This window comes from Podarcis bocagei (assembly GCF_964188305.1).
Source record: "Podarcis bocagei genome assembly, chromosome: 3".
Taxonomy (NCBI): Eukaryota; Metazoa; Chordata; class Lepidosauria; order Squamata; family Lacertidae; genus Podarcis; species Podarcis bocagei.
This window is the reverse complement of record NC_138127.1, coordinates 42,637,650-42,655,122: the sequence shown is the minus strand read 5'-3', so window position 1 is coordinate 42,655,122 and position 17,473 is coordinate 42,637,650. Positions and strand designations below refer to the sequence as shown.

Here is a 17,473-nt window from a genome sequence, read left to right as displayed (position 1 = left end):
TACATGCCTACTCAAATGAAAGTCTTACTGAGTTCAACAATGAGGCAAATGGGTGTTGGACTGCATCTTAAGCCCATCACAAATTTCCAGTAGGTTTGCATGAAAAAATACATTACAATAAATTGGGATATTGTGCAGATAAACAATTTTAAATTCACAGGTTGAGCTGAGGCATGTTTATGAAACACTTTACCCTGAGTGGTGAAAGTCACTGGTATCTGCCAGGCAGCTGCTCTACAATAGATAGTGATGCTGATTAATTGCACATGAACTTTATCAGAATGACACCTCTTTAATAATGTGTTAGGTAATTATTTTAATGTATTAAGCACTTGTTTTTATTTAAAGTAATTGTGCATGTTAACGTATTAAGTAACTGCTTTATTATTATTATTATTATTATTATTATTATTATTATTATTATTTCCCCAATATTAAAGTAGAATTCCATTTTTTCTATTTTAAGGTGCATTAACTTGTCCTTGTGGTGTGTCTCCTAAATGCCCAGAAGTTTGTTCTGGATGAGGCATATTCTTCTTATTCTCAAAATCTCCCCCCCCATGCTTTTTTCTGTTTTTAAGCTAAGTTCAAGTTATCAAATGCTGATACCATTTTTTAAATACCTAGGCTGATGGGAGCTCTAAAAGATAGAACAACCAGGAGTGAAGTTGATGTGCTTAAAGAATTGAGATGGGCAATCTCTCCCAAGATCACAGAATCATAGAATTGTAGAGCTGGAAACTCATAAATGATTAGGGGAGACCTGATATAGTTCATGCACGCCTTTTGTATTTAATGATCTCCCAAATATCTATTTTCTTTCCCCCCTACGACACACAGTGCTGCACTTTTAAATATCAGATTTAGTCAAGAACTGCCGAATAACCTTGGCAAAATTAAGATTTATTTAGAAAAAAAGGTAATTCATGCATATAAAAATAAATTTAAAAGCATGCTGTGTACTAGGTAGCTTTATTAGACTTAGCTGATGTTCGGTACACTCCTAACTCCTTTGTGGATGATGTGTGTGGCAGTGGGGGTGGGGGTGGTTGCTAGGACATTATCCTGGCCTCCACTGTGCTGCTCGTTGTCAGAGCTCCACCACAGTGGCCACCTGGCCTTCACCAAGTTGAGCAGGAAGCTATTGCCAGCAGATAATATCAAAATGGAGCTTGTTACATAGGAGTATTGGTGGCTTTGGATCCTATGTATGCAAAGCTCCATTGAGCCTCTGTGTAATATGAGGATTGGGACCCTCAGCTACACCAGTCTCAGACTGTCCAACTGCCCTTATTTTCCAGGGACATCCTGAATTTACAGAAGCCACCCCAGTTTTTTATTTGACCCCACAAGGTCCCGCTTTTCCTTGGGATGTTGGATTTTCATTGGAGAATTGTTGGAGGGTATGGAGTTATGTGACCCCAGAGCCAAGGAGATAAGTAATACAACCTTTAGAAGACATCTGAAGGCAGTCCTATATAGTTTTATGTTTTATATGTGTTGGAAGCCACCCAGAGTATCATCATCATCATCATCATTATGGACTAGGACGTCCCTATTTTCTTTGCAGAAATGTTGGAGGGTATGCAGTCTGGAGCAATTTATTGTCTCTGCCCCAATTCTAGCAAGCAATTCTACATAGATGTATGCCACATGGGCAGCAAAATCGATCAAGTATACCAAACAGATAGCAACCTGATCTCTTATTCAGAGGAAGGGATCTACTGATGTGGAGTACAGATAGGCTGTCAGGCCTGATGTTTCATGGATTTTCTTTTTAACCAAGCACTAGCAATCTGTTTAAAGTTTTCCATTGACCAATGAATTAGCATGCAGATTATACAAAGGGAAGGCAGGAAGACAACTAACAAACAGAGTCTGGCACTGTATTAGGTCATATAGAAAAGCATTTTCAACAGCTGTTTGACAAGTGTGTAACTCCTTTTCATAGAAACTACTTAAAAACTACTACTGGTGTAACCCCCTTTTTTTTAACTGTTCCAAAGCCTTTTGTGATATCTGGGCTGAAGTATGGGAACTGTGGTTAAACTGTATTGGAAGTTTCAGCAACAATATGTTTTTGGCTATTTTAATAATAGTATTTCAAATGTGAAATTCAAACAGGGCCAGTTTCCTCTTTTTTATCTTATTGTTATCCACCCTATGATTTCAAGGTTGGGCATCTTTACATTTAAATAATAAAAAACTAGCCCAAAACCTCCAATGCAGGCTGCTGTGTATCCAACCATTTCTAACAGACCATGAATACAATTTCCCCTCTATTCTATCACCTTTAACTTCTCATTACCATATGAATTATTAGTTGAGAGTACAAAAATGGAAGTGTTCATGAAAGCTTGCCCAAATGTGCTGTATCTACAGTAATGGGGAATTTAATTTTGTAATCAGTTCCATTCTAACTGGTAGAGATGCTGAGGTTTAAAAATATATGCTGCAAACCAATTTAACTGGAACCACAAGCATGCTTAATAGTATCTGCCCATGAAACTACCTTCAATATAACCCCACGCTGTTGGATCCCAGCACTATTTTCAATTTTCATTTGTTAGATATATGATCAACCATGTCAAATCTGCCCTGAGTAATAGAAGTTGGAAAAATAAAATGAAGTCATTTACTTAAAACATTCTGATAGCTATTTGTCCAAAAAATCCTGGTCAGATTTCGTGCTCAAAGGCATTTACCTACAAAGTTAACCAGATGCTTTGAGAAGAAAACTAATTTAATTTCACCGTTATCTTAACAGAACATCTGCTAAACCAATATCCAAAGAAGGTAATGTGTTCAAAATTAAATATCCTGCAGGTAGCCTTATTAGAATACACGCAACACTGAAATTTAACTGCTAACCACTTCATTATAAATGTGAACCACAACAATTTAATTATTTCTTTGATGGTTATAAACTAATAAGGCACCAATACATCTCTAGTGCCAAATCACTCTTGTAGCTAATATGAAAGGATTAATACAATGAACAAATCACCACATTGTCATGTTAAAAAATTAATTTGCTACCTTTTAAACATTACGAAACACTTAGTATTTTTAACTGGTGTGTTAAGCATCCTTTTGAAATGTCACATTTAACTGACTCATTACTGAAAATTTAATACCAGGAGGCTGGAAGTGCTACCTTAGGTATTTGTATGGACCTCAGGTCCTCAATGCATGCCGTGTATGAGAACCTAACAGTCCATTTCATTATGCTCTTACTGCTACAGGGCTCTCTAGTAGGACTAATTCAGTCAGCTAGCCCTAGTGACTATCTAATGCTTATTAGATGGATTTGCCCCAAATTGATTTTTGATTTTTATTGTTATTCATGTTTTTATACTGTATTTTATGCTGCTTTTACAATTAAGTGTTTTAATTTTGTTGTTAGCCACCCTGAGCCCAGTTTTCTGAACCGGGAAGGGCGAAGTATAAATAAAAAAATTGTTGTTATTATTATTAGTGTGGGAGACATTAGTAAATAAAGTGTTTTATATGCGCTATAGCACTGTGACACCAGATGGCGATGTGGAGTCCCGTCTTTTGCCAACGTGATTTCTCATTATGAAGTTTACAATGTGCTTTCCTGAAACGCTTTTTTTTTAATGTGTCTAGATGTGTCAAGGTAGACTGCTGCTGCAGGTGTCTCTGGATCAATAAGGCTGAATCACAGCTAGGGAAGGCAATCTTTTGCTCTGTAGGGCACTGAACCAGTGAGTTTCCCATGCATGTGAATATCTCAGTGAACCCATCATTTTATGCTACAGCCAGGAACATGCTTCATCACCATCTCACAAAACCTTTCCAGTTATAGATGTGTGGCATATTATTCTTTCATATATCCCAGAGCTTTGCCCTAGCACACATAGGGTGGCCATGTGTCTTACTTTACAGAGGACACTTCTCTATGTGAAGGGCTGTCCTGCTCCTTACTGCAGAGGTTTTCAACCTTTTTGAGTCCATGGCTCCCTTGACCAACTACATTCTTTCTGAGGCACCCCTGTGGGGCTCAGGAGCCCAGTTATGTCACCCCTTTCCCGCAGAACTAGCAGCCCCTTACCCCTTTTTGAACAGCCTCCCTTGTGGAGTGTTCCCTCAACCTCCTCTCCCCTCTACTTGGGAGTCCTCCAGGCAGCCATTGCCACCCCAGGTCTCTGAGCAGCCCCCTCTGCTCCAAAGAGAGGTGTTTCCCAGAGGCACCGTTTGCCTGGGGAGCTTATAGCCAGGGCTACTGCAATAAACATGTGTGCAAGTTTTTGGGAGGCAGAGACATGAGAGGGCATCTGGGGAAGGACAGAGGGACAGAGGCCAGCATTGCCCACAGCACCCCTGTCCATCGTTCAAGACACCCCAGGGTGCGACCGCACACTGGTTGAAAATCCCTGCCCTACTGACTGGGTGGTGGGCACTAGAAGGACTCCTATGTTGTTAATTAGGTTAAACTGCTTTTTAATCCCATTACCTCTGGTGGTTCAGGTGAGAGAAGGGGAGTATGCACCTTTCTGGGTGATGGGCTCATCTTGAGGCTTACTCTCTGGGCTCTGGGTCTGCCCTTGAGGCTAAACTGCTTTATTGAACCAAAGCTATGGGTCCTCAGGGTGTGTGGGGTGGAACAGCACAGGCCTTCCTACTCACCTTCATGGTGGGTCTTGGGAATGGGAGGCAGGCTGGACAGCTCTGCATCCAGGTCCTACAGGGAGGGCTTTTGGTTGCCCTAAAGGCTGCAATTTATTTCAGATTCATGCTTGCTCCTGCACCAATAGTGTTTCCCCAGCAGGGTTTTTTTTAATGGGTTTTAATCTTAAATAAAGCAGTCCTAGTTCAACCCACCCCATGTGTCTTCTTTATCCAGCTACCAGGTCGCAATGCAGTTTGCCCACTACCATCTAATATGTTCATAGTTGGTTGGGTTTCCCATGTTCAGTTTCAATACTCTCTCAAGCAGAAAGCACAGCTCTCCCCAAACCTATTCAAAAAGATTTAGAAAGGGGAAACAAGCAAAGGGAATGTCTCCGTTTATAACTCCCTTTTCAACAAATGTAAGCATTCTCTGCTACTATAATCTGTGCCTTGATATTTAGTATCTCCAATTATTTGTCTCTTTGGAGTAATTGTTTATTTTAATGTGCGACAGTTTACCTTCAGTGACTTGCTACTAGTGCTTCAGACAATCGTTCTGCCTACATATCTTTAGCACAGGGACAGTGAGAGATAAATATGTACAATAAAATTAAGGCAATGTAAAATATCGTTGAAAGAAGCTAATATCTTTAAATCCAAACTATACCTTTGAAGCTAGTTAGGAAGCTTCACCTAGTTCAGTCTGTGTTTGCATGACTGCTATCTGGAGTGGGAGGGAGGATGGTGTTTGCAAACCAGAGCATATTATGTATGCATTAAGTCGCCTTCACTGGCTACCAGTTTCTTTCTAGGCTGAGCTCAAAATCACCTGGTGTTGAAAGCAGTCTGTAAAGCAGTCTAGGAATAAAGTCCTTTTCAGAAGCTAGCTCTCATGTTAAAATCAACATATGAGCTGGGCAGATCTAGGTAGCCACATCCCAATAGCCCCCCCCCCCCTTGATGTCCATGAGTTGAACATGTGTGAAAAGGTAAAACCTACATGTGTAGGGCGCTGACATCAAGGAACTGATATCAAAACTTTTAAACAATAAAATTAATTCATTGCTGATGTTCTATTTGAATTACTGAACTCTGTACAGGGCTACCATGAGAATGGTCTGGAAGCTGCAGCTGGTGCAGAATTCATGTAGCAAAATCCCATCTGGTTGCTTGGGCTTTCTCTGACCAATTGAACTAGAAACTTCTGCATAATAATAATAATAATAATAATAATAATAATAATAATAATAATTTATTATTTGTACCCCACCCATCTGGCTAGGTTTCCCCAGCCACTCTGGGTGGCTTCCACAAAGACCAAAAATAGACTAAGATGTCACACATTAAAAACTTCCCTGAACAGGGCTGCCTTAAGATGTCTTCTGAATGTCAGGTAGTTTTTTATCTCTTTGACATCTGATGGGTGGGCGTTCCACAGGGCGGGCGCCACTACTGAAAAGGCCCTCTGCCTGGTTCCCTGTAGCTTTGCTTCTCACAATGAGGGATCCACCAGAAGGCCCTCGGCACTAGACCTCAGCTACTGGGCAGAACGATGGGGGTGAAGACGCTCCTTCAGGTATACTGGGCCGAGGGCGTTTAGGACTTTAAAGGTCAACACCAACACTTTGAATTGTGGTCGGAAACGTACTGGGAGCCAATGTAGGTCTTTCAAGACTGGTGTTATGTGGTCTCGGCGGCAGCCCCCAGTCACCAGTCTAGCTGCCGCATTCTGGATTAGTTGTAGTTTCTGGGTTACCTTCAAAGGTAGCCCCACGTAGAGCGCATTGCAGTAGTCCAAGCAGGAGATAACTAGAGCATGCACCACTCTGGTGAGACAGTCCACGGGCAGGTAGGGTCTCAGCCTGTGTACCAGGTGGAGTTGGTAGACAGCTGCCCTGGATACAGAATTGACCTGCGCCTCCATGGACAGCTGTGAGTCCAAAATGACTCCCAGGCTGTGCACCTGGTCCTTCAGGGGCACAGTTACCCCATTCAGGACCAGGGAGTCCTCCTCACCAACCTGTAATTCTTTGAAGTAAGGGCACCAGATGCACCTCCTCCTTTGAATCCAGTTTGCGAACTAGAAATAAATTCTGTCTTAAAAAATAACATTTAAAAAATAGTAAATTAGTCTGTTTCTACTAAGTAAGGCAGATATATGACTGAGGTGGTGGCAACATGGTGACTAGTGACTTAACAGTACTTGTGTAACAGGATATGCTCTGGGTGATACGAATTCCTGACAGCAAATTTTATGTGTATATAGCGGCTTTCTAAAACATATCTTTTGTCCTTCTTTTTGTCACCAGGCTACATGATCATAATAATTTTGACAGGCTGTGAAAGCCATGCTGTCATAGGTAAGACATTAACAGTGACACAATGACATGAAGTGTTCTGAGTCCATTGCCAAACTTCAAACTATGTATCTGTCCCAGGCTATAATGTGATGTGAACAGCTCTGCTAGGCTCCTTACTGGCAGTTCTTTAACTGCTTCAATCTTATGAGGAGGTGGTAATCTCATCGTTCTGAATAGCCCATTATTGTTATCAGGGCTCTTTTCACTTCAATAAAGAGCAGCTGTAAAAAATGACATGACCTCTGTGACAAGGGGAAGGAAGCACCCATTAGTAAGCTTCTCCACAGAAGATATGCCAGTAGCTTGAAATGTGTTGTTGGCATCTTGATATTACTGAGTAATGACAGAAAACCAGTCGTACATAGGCAAGAGAAGTAAGCCTCAAAACATACCTCTCCCCACCCCCACAAATATTTTATGTGGCAGAGAGCCATAAATCATACCCATATACAACAAAGTATACCCAGTTGGGCAATTATTAGACTGTAATTTTTACTTAGCAATTCCTAAAACCATCTTGTGCAAGATTATCTCTCATGGTTTACAACCTCAGCCATGTCCCTCGTGTAAGATAATGCTTAGCCCTATGCTTCCCTAAAGGTTACTTTTTATTCTCTATTTAGAGCTAATTCAGTGCAATATCTTTCTTTTTTAAAGATTCAATCTTCCTTTCCCAGCAGGAGGAAATGCTCAGGAGTGCCATTACACATTTGATGTCATATTTATTCTCAGCTGCAAATTCAAGTAATGCAAAGAATTCAATGAGATATCTATGAGACAATCTAACAGATGCTCTTCTAGATGAAATTCACAGTTTACCTCATTGCTAGCCTGAATATTTTCTGCAACATGCATACTAGAGTTTCATAGCCAAGACGGTTGCTGGTTTACAGCTAGGTCAAATCATTTTCTACATTTTTAGATTATTTCTATCACCATCTTATATTGTACTGACATTTTATATTAACATTCTAATCTCTGCAGGCCTGTGATGGATTGGTGATTGAGGACATCAGGAATAGGTCAGCATCCAGTGATACAGCTGTTACCAGGGAGTTTCAGAAATATGTAAAGATATGTGACAAAGGAGAAGCTATTGAACTCAACAACCTAGGCCCCATCTGCACTTTACATTTATGGCAATATCAAACCATTTTAAACAGCTATAGCTTCCTCCAAAGAATCTTGGGAACTGTAGTTTGCCAAGGGCATTGTGGGTTGTCAGGAGACACCTATCCCCTCGCAGAGTGACAATTCCCAGAGTTCCTTGGGAAGAGGGTTTGATTGTTAAACCAATCTTGAAATTAGTCCAGGACATGTGGATCAGGTTGGTTTATACTGGAATTTGCAAAGATCAATGTCCTCAGATGTCTCTACTTCCAGGAAAGAAACATATGCACTAACTTTACATTACTTTTGTGATAATGGTAACAAAATGCAGTAAGCCACCAGCATTCAGATTTCGATCCCATTGTTTTCTGTAGCTAAGAACAAACCTTAACTTTTGCTAGTGGCTTGTTTGGAGAGGAAGAAGCCATGGGTTCAGACTACACAAGCCAGATCATGGCTTATTTTCCTACAGCGTGGAAATGATGGAGCATCAAGTAAATTGAGATGCAGTAGAATATATACTTAATGTTCTCTAATAAAACTCAAGGCAGAAGAGCACTATTGGGAAACAGTACTTCTTGCTCAGTCACAGGTGTCTTCTACATTTGGGAAAGGAAGCCCACTGAAATCACATACAATATAAGATACAACCAAAACTTTCACTCCTTTAAATATCCTTTATATCACAGACTAATCAGCCCATCACAATAATCTTAACAAGGGGTCAAGGAATAGAGAACGTAACACTCCAATGCTTTGGCTCACTATCATGCCTCAGTTCTTGCAAAACTATTTTATGTTTTCACATTAGGTTCACAACTCTATAAAGGAAACAGAAAGCAGTAAGCTACATAATACAAATGTATTTATCCTTTGATTAACTATCAGCTTTGATAACTACAGATATGAAGTTCTCATTAAATGAAAGTATGAGATCTATGAAATTTCTCACATCAGAAGTCACACACACACACAAACACACACCCTAAATTGCACAAAATCACGTAAGTAGCTTGTAGACCTACATGATTTCTGCAGCAATTTAGGACATGCACAGCAAAAGGCATGCAATTTATTCATTGTTCCCAAGGTGATTTCTTCATTTAAAAAAAAATGGAAGGAGATTAAATAGATACAAAGCAACATCCTCAGAATTCGGAGGGTGTTAACATCAGTTGGCTTAGATATATCAGATGGCAAATTACCTTTGATAGGTCCCCAGCCTCCAAGTAGAAGCAGATAACAAATACATTCCATGTAACCCAGAGGACTAACCAGACAGCGTACTGTAAAAAAAGGGAAAAAGGAATAATGCATCATGAATCCCAAAATCAGCAGTGTTTAAATTAAGCTTAAACTACAAATCTCAAATGACAGCAACACCCTAGTATTGTCGATGCATTAAAGCTATGTGGAGTTTCATTCATAAAAGAAAATATTTCCATTCCACTTGGAACAAACTAGTTATAGCTGCTGGTTTTATAAAACTTGTAGGGGTATTAATATGTCATGTTACATAGAACTGCAGCTTGTGGCAAGACTTTAGTGTAATATAAAGCTAAGGATCTCAGTATTTATGACAAAGAAGTTCTATATTTCTAAGTGCCATAGCTGCAGATGAATATTTGAAATTCTAAAACTGCCTGATACAGGTGTAGAAATTCAGAAACTAGGTCAACGGAGAGTTTCTAACAGTGTAAGGAGGACAGGGGCAGGACTTCCATATTTAGCACAGCTTTCTGTTATTCCTTGTAACCCCCCTTCTTCTCTCCATTGCATCTACATTCATGGACCAACTTTCTATGCACCCCTTTTTCTTTGCTAGAGTCTTTGCCAAAACAAACAAACAAAAATTCCAAAACAACCTCTGATATTTCTACAAGACTAAATTAGGGGGGGGGGGCTTTATGCTAATGTGCCTCATTTTCACAATAATTAAATTGATTATACAGGCCCATTATATCACTTATGTGGAAAATTGTTTTCCAAGCTACTATAAACACAGCCATAAGGCTATGCATCCTCATTTTGTTATTTAGTAAATGTTCTTTGTTGTTCTATCCATGTTAAACACTGTGTCTGTGTTTTAGTTATTCAATGCTATTATATTCCATTTAGTTTAATTTTACACACTGTCATCATTAAATTCTTTTTATTAGTTTGATAGCTCATATTTCTGTGGTCATTACTGTGCTTTTGCTTTTGACCACCTTCCACATTTTGACATCATTTTTCATAATAATAAATTGCTGTGTGTACCATATGTTATATTTCAAATGCAATCTTTGCATAAAAGTGTGTTTGTGTGTGGGCGGAATAACTGGATCCAGACCAGCATAGGAGCTTCATTGTGGAGGAAGGGGAAAGTTATTTTGCTCTCTGCCTGTGCCTCCTCACCACTAAAATGCTGCTCCAGAAGTCTCCAAACTTGGAACAACGGGGGGGGGGGGGTTTGCAGCTGTAGGCTATAGGAGAAAGTTGGTATTTGTAAAGATAACCTCCCTCTTCCTGCAGTGGAAGTTTCCATTGGATCTCAGGCAAGTCTGAACCCAACCCATTGTGTTTTGATAAGAATAGTAGTTCTTGTTCTACAATTCAATGAAAATCATTTTGTTCCAATTTGGTCACAGTTTTTGATTCACCATAGTTTGCTATTTTGTTTGAACCAAACAAATTGTGGTTAATCTTAACTATGGTTTGTTGAAACAAGCCAACTTCAAAACATGTAGCAGGCTTGTTCAACAAAGCATAGTTAAGATTAGAATTATATTCAGACCTCAAACTGTTATTAAAGTGTAGCTAATCAAAAACCAAAGCAAAAGCTTCAAATCTCCTCAGTGTATAGACACCAGAGGAAATAGGGGATAATGCCTAATTCCAAAACCCATTCCCATCATGGCAGAACATGGTGGCCCCATGTTACACAAAAGCATGGCATTTTCATCAATTGCACATATAGCTGTAACCAGAAGAGCATAGTTGAAACAGGGTCACCAACCCAGAACGTATGATGACTGTAACATTTTATTAGCTATAGCTTCACAGAGGAAAATGGCATGGCATACGGCCAAGATCCTATTTCTGTGTGATCCAGCAGGACTGTTATGTTCTTATGAAGGAGAGGATGAAAAGGAAGCAGTTCAATGGATATTCATTCTTAGGCCCATGTGCTAGAATTCAAACATCTCTGACACACCTGAACGGCTGTGTGTGAGATAGCTGAAATGTGAATAATTGTCGTGCACATGTGTAAACAATAGCTAACATTTCTAAAGGCAAAAATAGGAGCAGAGTTCTACTATGGAACAGAAAACACAGGCTGCCATGGTTATTAAAGATATTTGGAGAGTGTGATACTCATCATGCAATAGGTAATAGCCTAGCTCTAAAAAGCTTATTGTCCCCTAGTATGGCTCTTGTTCTTGGGAAAATTGTTTAATACAAAGCAACAATCCATCAGTGACTGATTGTGTCATAATGGATAATAGCTTGTTGGACACCCAAGTTATCATGAGATAACTGCAATTATATCAACAATGTCTCCATCAAATACTCTTTGTGTCTGTATTTTTTAAATGCTCAGGCTAGGACCATTATGCTTAAGTGAAAGTTAGCAACATTAGACAGGAGTGCTTTAGGTACCCCAACAAATTGTTTTCTTAGAAGTATGGTAAACACTTACAAATCCCTTCAGTCTGGAAGAAAACATGCAATGATGGTTGCAGTATTGTATCACTGCATGAGAAGTGATTGCTATAATACAAGACATATTTTTGTCCCATATCTTTTTACTGTTTTAATCACTATAGCTCAGCTACTGTGTTGGATCCTCATAAACAGAATTCTCGAGCCAAATGCTCAAGAGCGCAAGGCAGGGAATGATACAAGAGCTACAGCATCAATGGGGGGGAGGGAGTAACCACAATACTATCAAGTTCATCATGCACACATGCGGACAGTGGTTGAGAAAACCCAACACTGTCATTTTCCAAATGAAATGAGAAACTGTCTCAGAAAGGAGAGGTTGAAAGTAAGCTTTGAAGTCTCAAGACTAGAGAGACTGCAGAGGGTCCTGAACTTTGGGAAAGTTAGGCAGGGATTCAGCAGGCTTGTCAGCATTCAGCATGATGAGATAAAATATGACTAGCAAGATTTACAAAAAACTGCTTGAACCTCTGTAGTGTTCATGGAATCTTTTGCAGGATTCAGCTTGCTGCTGTTCTCTTCCTTAGACTCATCTCTCTCTCTCTCTCTCTCTCTCTCTCTCTCTCTCTCTCTCATTTCCTGTTTATTTGTTAAGGGACCAGAAGTCTCAAACTAGTGACTGTGGCAGCTCTGGAAGATAGTTATCCCTGAGCCACCTTGGCAGATCATAGCTGTCAGCCCAGCAAGGATCAGGTGACAGGAGGAGTCAACAGGCTCCCACCCAGCTGTTATACTGCCTGATGAACCGTCTGTTTGCCTCCCAGTCACCAGCTCATGGAACATTCCTGCCTTTGCCATCACCAGCTCAGTCTTCTCTTGTGTTTTCTAGGACCCTGCTTCCAACTCACTTGGTATGAGATGTGAGGTTATTATAAAATAAAAGCAAAGGTATGCCACAGATTATAAAAGGCATAAGCAACACTGGGAGGAAATGATGCAAGTGTAGATGGTGGAATGAAAAGGGAAGAGGGTATAAAAGTAATTGCAATAATGAATTAGGAAACTAGAAAGTAGTTTGAAGAGCTGAACATATAGAAATGATACATGAATGAATGAATGAATGAATGAATGAATGAATGAATGAAATTAGGACTTAGACTGTCAACTGAGAGAGACAATGTTGGACTATATGAGCCAGCAATGCAGCTCTTACGTTATTTCTGCAAAGGACAGAAATATAAGTTAATTATTCATTAAAAAGAGATTGTGCAAATATAAAGTATTGAGTATGCCAGTCTTATGCCGCACCACTGTGCTTTAAAAAGATCCATAGGAACAAGATAGCACTCATAAAGAGAAAACTAGTTTTTAACATTCTCAGTCCAAAGTAAAATGTTTGAAACGCCACAATTTCTGTAAACAATAGGAATTGGCTAGGCAGTTTTCTTTCTAGATATTACTTTTTAGGGTTCACTGCTTTTAAAGAAACAGTTTCAAAGCCTGGGCTGGCAACCCTGATAGGAGAGGAAGCCAACCCGTTTGAAAATAACATGTTTGAAATGAATCCTGCATTCCATCCCCCATGACAATGGAGAGAAAGTCTACCTGTGGTTTTGCAAAATGTGAATGTCTATCATTAAAAGGGCTCTGCATTGAAAAATACTTTAAAGCCAACAGTCCGCAAAAGCCAACCAGAAAAATCTTCACTGTGCTATGAAGATGAGGCCATCAGACCCAATGAGCTTCTGTACTAGGGATTTGGCATATCAACACAGCTCAGCAGGAAGCTTAAAAAGATTTTAAGACTAGGCTTAGTCAATTATTCAGTCAATTTACTATTGATTGAATAATATCCAGTCAATAGTAATTTTGGTTGTGGCTCAACCTGCGGAAGTGTCTCTGAGAGAATTTAGCAGATGAGATCCCCAACATTAAATCGTCTCTATTTTCACTTTTCTACCCAGGCCTGCTTTAAAAAACATTTCCTCCCCTGCCCGCATTCCTTTTAATTGTTTGAAAATTTAATCCAGAACAAGCCTGGCATTTCTGTAACTACAGATGCATAAGCTTAGACACTGGCTGGGAAACCTGCCATCAACATTTACACTTGATGCACATACATTGTCTTTTGGCTCTGCACACTCATGTCCATCTGCTTTGATGGCCTGGTGCCCACTCATCAGTCAGTTGGAGTGTTTGACTGGGTCTTAGCGCCAAGTAATGGCCTTTGACAGGCAGCATCCATAACCTTGCCAGTTCTTTTGCACAAAGTAGGTACCCCCCCCCGACAAGCTCAAAACACTGGTGTACAATGTTCCTTTGCATTTCTCAACCACTTTTGTGAAACTGCAAGCAATAATTTATTATAGCAACATAAAATGAAGATGCTATTGAACAGAAGAACAATAGAATGCTGCTGAAGCACCTACATGCAAAGGCAAAAGAACTGAAGGCAGAACAAACCAAAGACAAATAACAGAAGAAAAACTTATGAATAAGGTGCTGAAATGGGAAAGGAAGCTTTGTTTGACACTGTAATGGGTTGCAGAATGAGTTGGGCTTCAAACCTATGTTCACTTATTTTGGGATAACATCCACTCAACTCCATGAGACTTATGCATAAGTAAAAAACAACAACCTTAGGATACATGTTACAGCACATTCCACATCTGTGCATCATACTATCAGTTAATTGTCTGGGTCTTTTACAGGTGTGCAAGACTACTGGTAGCAAAGGAATTGCTCAGTGATGGAGACCCATCACTGGTTCTCATGGGGATTTCAACAGCAATAGGAAAACTGGTGATGGGTAAAGGCTTATGCAAATCCTGAAGTACTGGGTGGAAAAAGTACTGCAATGATCTATTTTATGGTGGTTTTATTGGTATTTGGTTTATCCTTTTAATTGATGGATTGTTTTATTGTATCTGTAAACTGCATTGGGGACGTAGTTATAAATAATGCTGGCTGTTTAAATAGCCCACTGTTTCAACCAGTCAGACCACTGATGACTAGATTACTACTTGGATTTGCATATTATTGTAGAAATGAATTTCAAACAATTAATGATGAAAATCAAAGGTTATGAATTTTTCAAAAAGAAAGGCCAAGGAAAGCATTCCTGGACCACTGATGGCCATAAGACTAGAACATGCTGACTCTTTTAAGTATCTGAGGATCTGGTTTCATGGCTCTACTATTTCAACCAACCACACTTATCTGTTCCTGCAGAGGGAGGGGAAATTGCTGAAAATTTCTTTCCTGTCCATTGTGTTTTACTGCCTGCTGAACTGGAGAAAAGTAAATTTGTATAAAAATATTAATGGAAGCTACAACTTGGTGAGCTAAGCTCCAGGTGCCAGTACTTACAACCGCTAAGATAACTACACAAAATCCCATCCCTTTAATAATATACCCAACACATTCCTGTGCTCAGCAGGAGAGGAGATCCTGCAGATACCATCGTATCAGGAGGTCCATGACACACAATGTCAGAATCAAGCTTTCAGTGTGGCATCGTCTATCTTTTGGAATTCTGTCCTGTAACATTTCAGACAGGCACCATACCTCTATGATCTTTTCAATGCCCGCTGAAGACCTCCTTCTTTCAAGAAGTGGCCATTTCTATTCCAGTGGGTATTTGCATTGAATTTCAAATTGTTTTTATATATGCAATTGTTCTAGATAAGTTTTTATTGTACTGTGAACTCGCCCTGAGAGGCTTCATGGGAAATGCTTCATAAATGAAATATATAATAAAAAATAATATAAATGATAATGTATGGAAAAAATGTACATTATACATATGAAAATTTAAGTTACAATTTTCACAGCAGTTTTGAATGTACCCATATTTTAAACATCAAACGAGTAAAATTCAAATGGAAGGGGTCACTTCTTCAAGCATCTTGATAGAATTAAAGGCTAATGTTGGAGCAAAAATGGATTGGCTGTCTGTCACTGACTTCAATGGCAAAGATTCGCTTTTTAAAAATGACCCATTTCCAGCTTTTGTTCTAATGGGTAATACTGGTCTGCAAACTACTTCATACCAAATTGTGCTAAGGTTGCTAGGACAGACTGCTAGATCTTCTCTCTTCTAAAAATGGATCTCCTGATTCCTACAGGTAAGAAGCTGACTCTCTGCTTAATGAATAAGATTCTTCCCTGACAACTGAGTGCATACATCAGAGCCATTGGTGGCGAAGGCTTTGTATACTTGTGACTGCACCTTGAACCTTTTTATACAAACTGTGTTGTATTCAATGGTGTAATTCAGCTGAGAGTAAGGCTTCCATCAGCAAAATGGGGAGAAAAGCAGTTTTCAACAACTTTCCCTCCCCCTGCAGTTTCTGTGCCCCTTTAAATCTGGAAGGTCCCCCTGCATCATATTTGATTCCCTTCCTGTTCCACTGATGGAAGCCTTAGCATCAACTGAGCAACTGTTGGATACAACCCCATTTGTGTATGGCAATGGCAGCATGTGCTTACACTTGAGGACAAGGGGCTGGAAGAGAGAAATCAGCTATGTATCCTTTATTTTCTCTTGCTGATACTGTAAACTCATTTTTCATATTTTTTTAAAAAAACCTTCTTATATTCTTGTAATGTCCTTTTGAAAGAAAATCTATAGCCTTATCTTTAAACTCCTGTTGCTTTGTGGCCAAATGCCTGAGCAGTTTTGATGGCTTTATTGATTCATTTGCAAGCACCACAATCATACAAACAGGGCAGTTTTTTTCCAGAGCAATTTAGCAGCACAAATTAGTGTGGTTGCCTTCCCTTGTCAGAATTCCTAACAAAGGTTATAAGGAATTCCCTTGTGACTTAATAGTCAACCCATTTAGAGATGAAGGCTGATTTTTGCATTTGTTTTGGGGGCAAATATTAATTGCTCTTCAAATGGACCCTATTGATTTAATGATATCAATATGCAAAGTGTTTCAATATGTATTTGTCTCTTCTTTGTCAAACAAAACAGCCAAAAGTTCAGACTCAGTTTAGGAAAAATAACATTATTTCACACTTAACATGCTTAAGTGCTTTAGATCTCAAAGAGAAAAATGTGACTTAAAAAAAAAAAGATTCAACAATGAATCCATAAATTCAGAGTCCTGACTCAAGCATTCTTACTACTTCAGTAAAATGCAACTCACCTAATTTACCCACATGTCTTTCAATAATTAAAATGGAAAGCTGGAAAGCATTTTAGTACTGTATTTTCCATGTCAATATTAGAAATATATTTAGGAAATATATATCATACACACACACACACACACACACACACACACACACACACACACACACATAAACACATATATATGATTAGTAAGAGTCAAACTTACTTTTTAAAATGTGACTTTTGAATATAATTTTCTGTTGTGTAGCTGCTTTTACTTTAGCTGGCATGGGCAGCCCTGGCATGAGAGGGGTGAGGGATCTTTAATTATTTGTTCCTCACTGTGGCCCTGATCTGGATCAAGACACCTGCACTTGCTATTTGCAAGTGAGAAAAACTCACAATGGCGTATTGATAAAATGCTAGGAAAAAAATTAAAGCTATGTGTGATTAGACAGGGTTGTTTGGCACAATATATTCTTTAGCAGTATGATTCCACAATTCTTGTGCTTTAGGCTAAACCTGAAACAATATGCTCTTTTACCCTACTATAGTGAAAGGCCACAATTAGAACACCTTATGGCAAACAAGAGGGACGCGG

The 17,473-nt window shown here is 39.3% G+C and overlaps 1 protein-coding gene across 5 annotated transcripts in view; it reads right to left on the bottom strand.

Moving 5' to 3' along the window:
• NKAIN2 (sodium/potassium transporting ATPase interacting 2) overlaps positions 1-17,473 on the bottom strand; it is a gene marked incomplete at its 3' end in the record, with an annotated part of 464,930 nt that overhangs the window by 196,977 nt on the left and 250,480 nt on the right. For all 5 annotated transcript variants that reach the window (XM_081187809.1, XM_081187813.1, XM_081187810.1 and 2 more), the window contains one exon: positions 9,311-9,391. In XM_081187809.1, the coding sequence (XP_081043935.1) occupies positions 9,311-9,391 (81 nt within the window). The remainder of the gene's footprint in view (positions 1-9,310; positions 9,392-17,473) is intronic.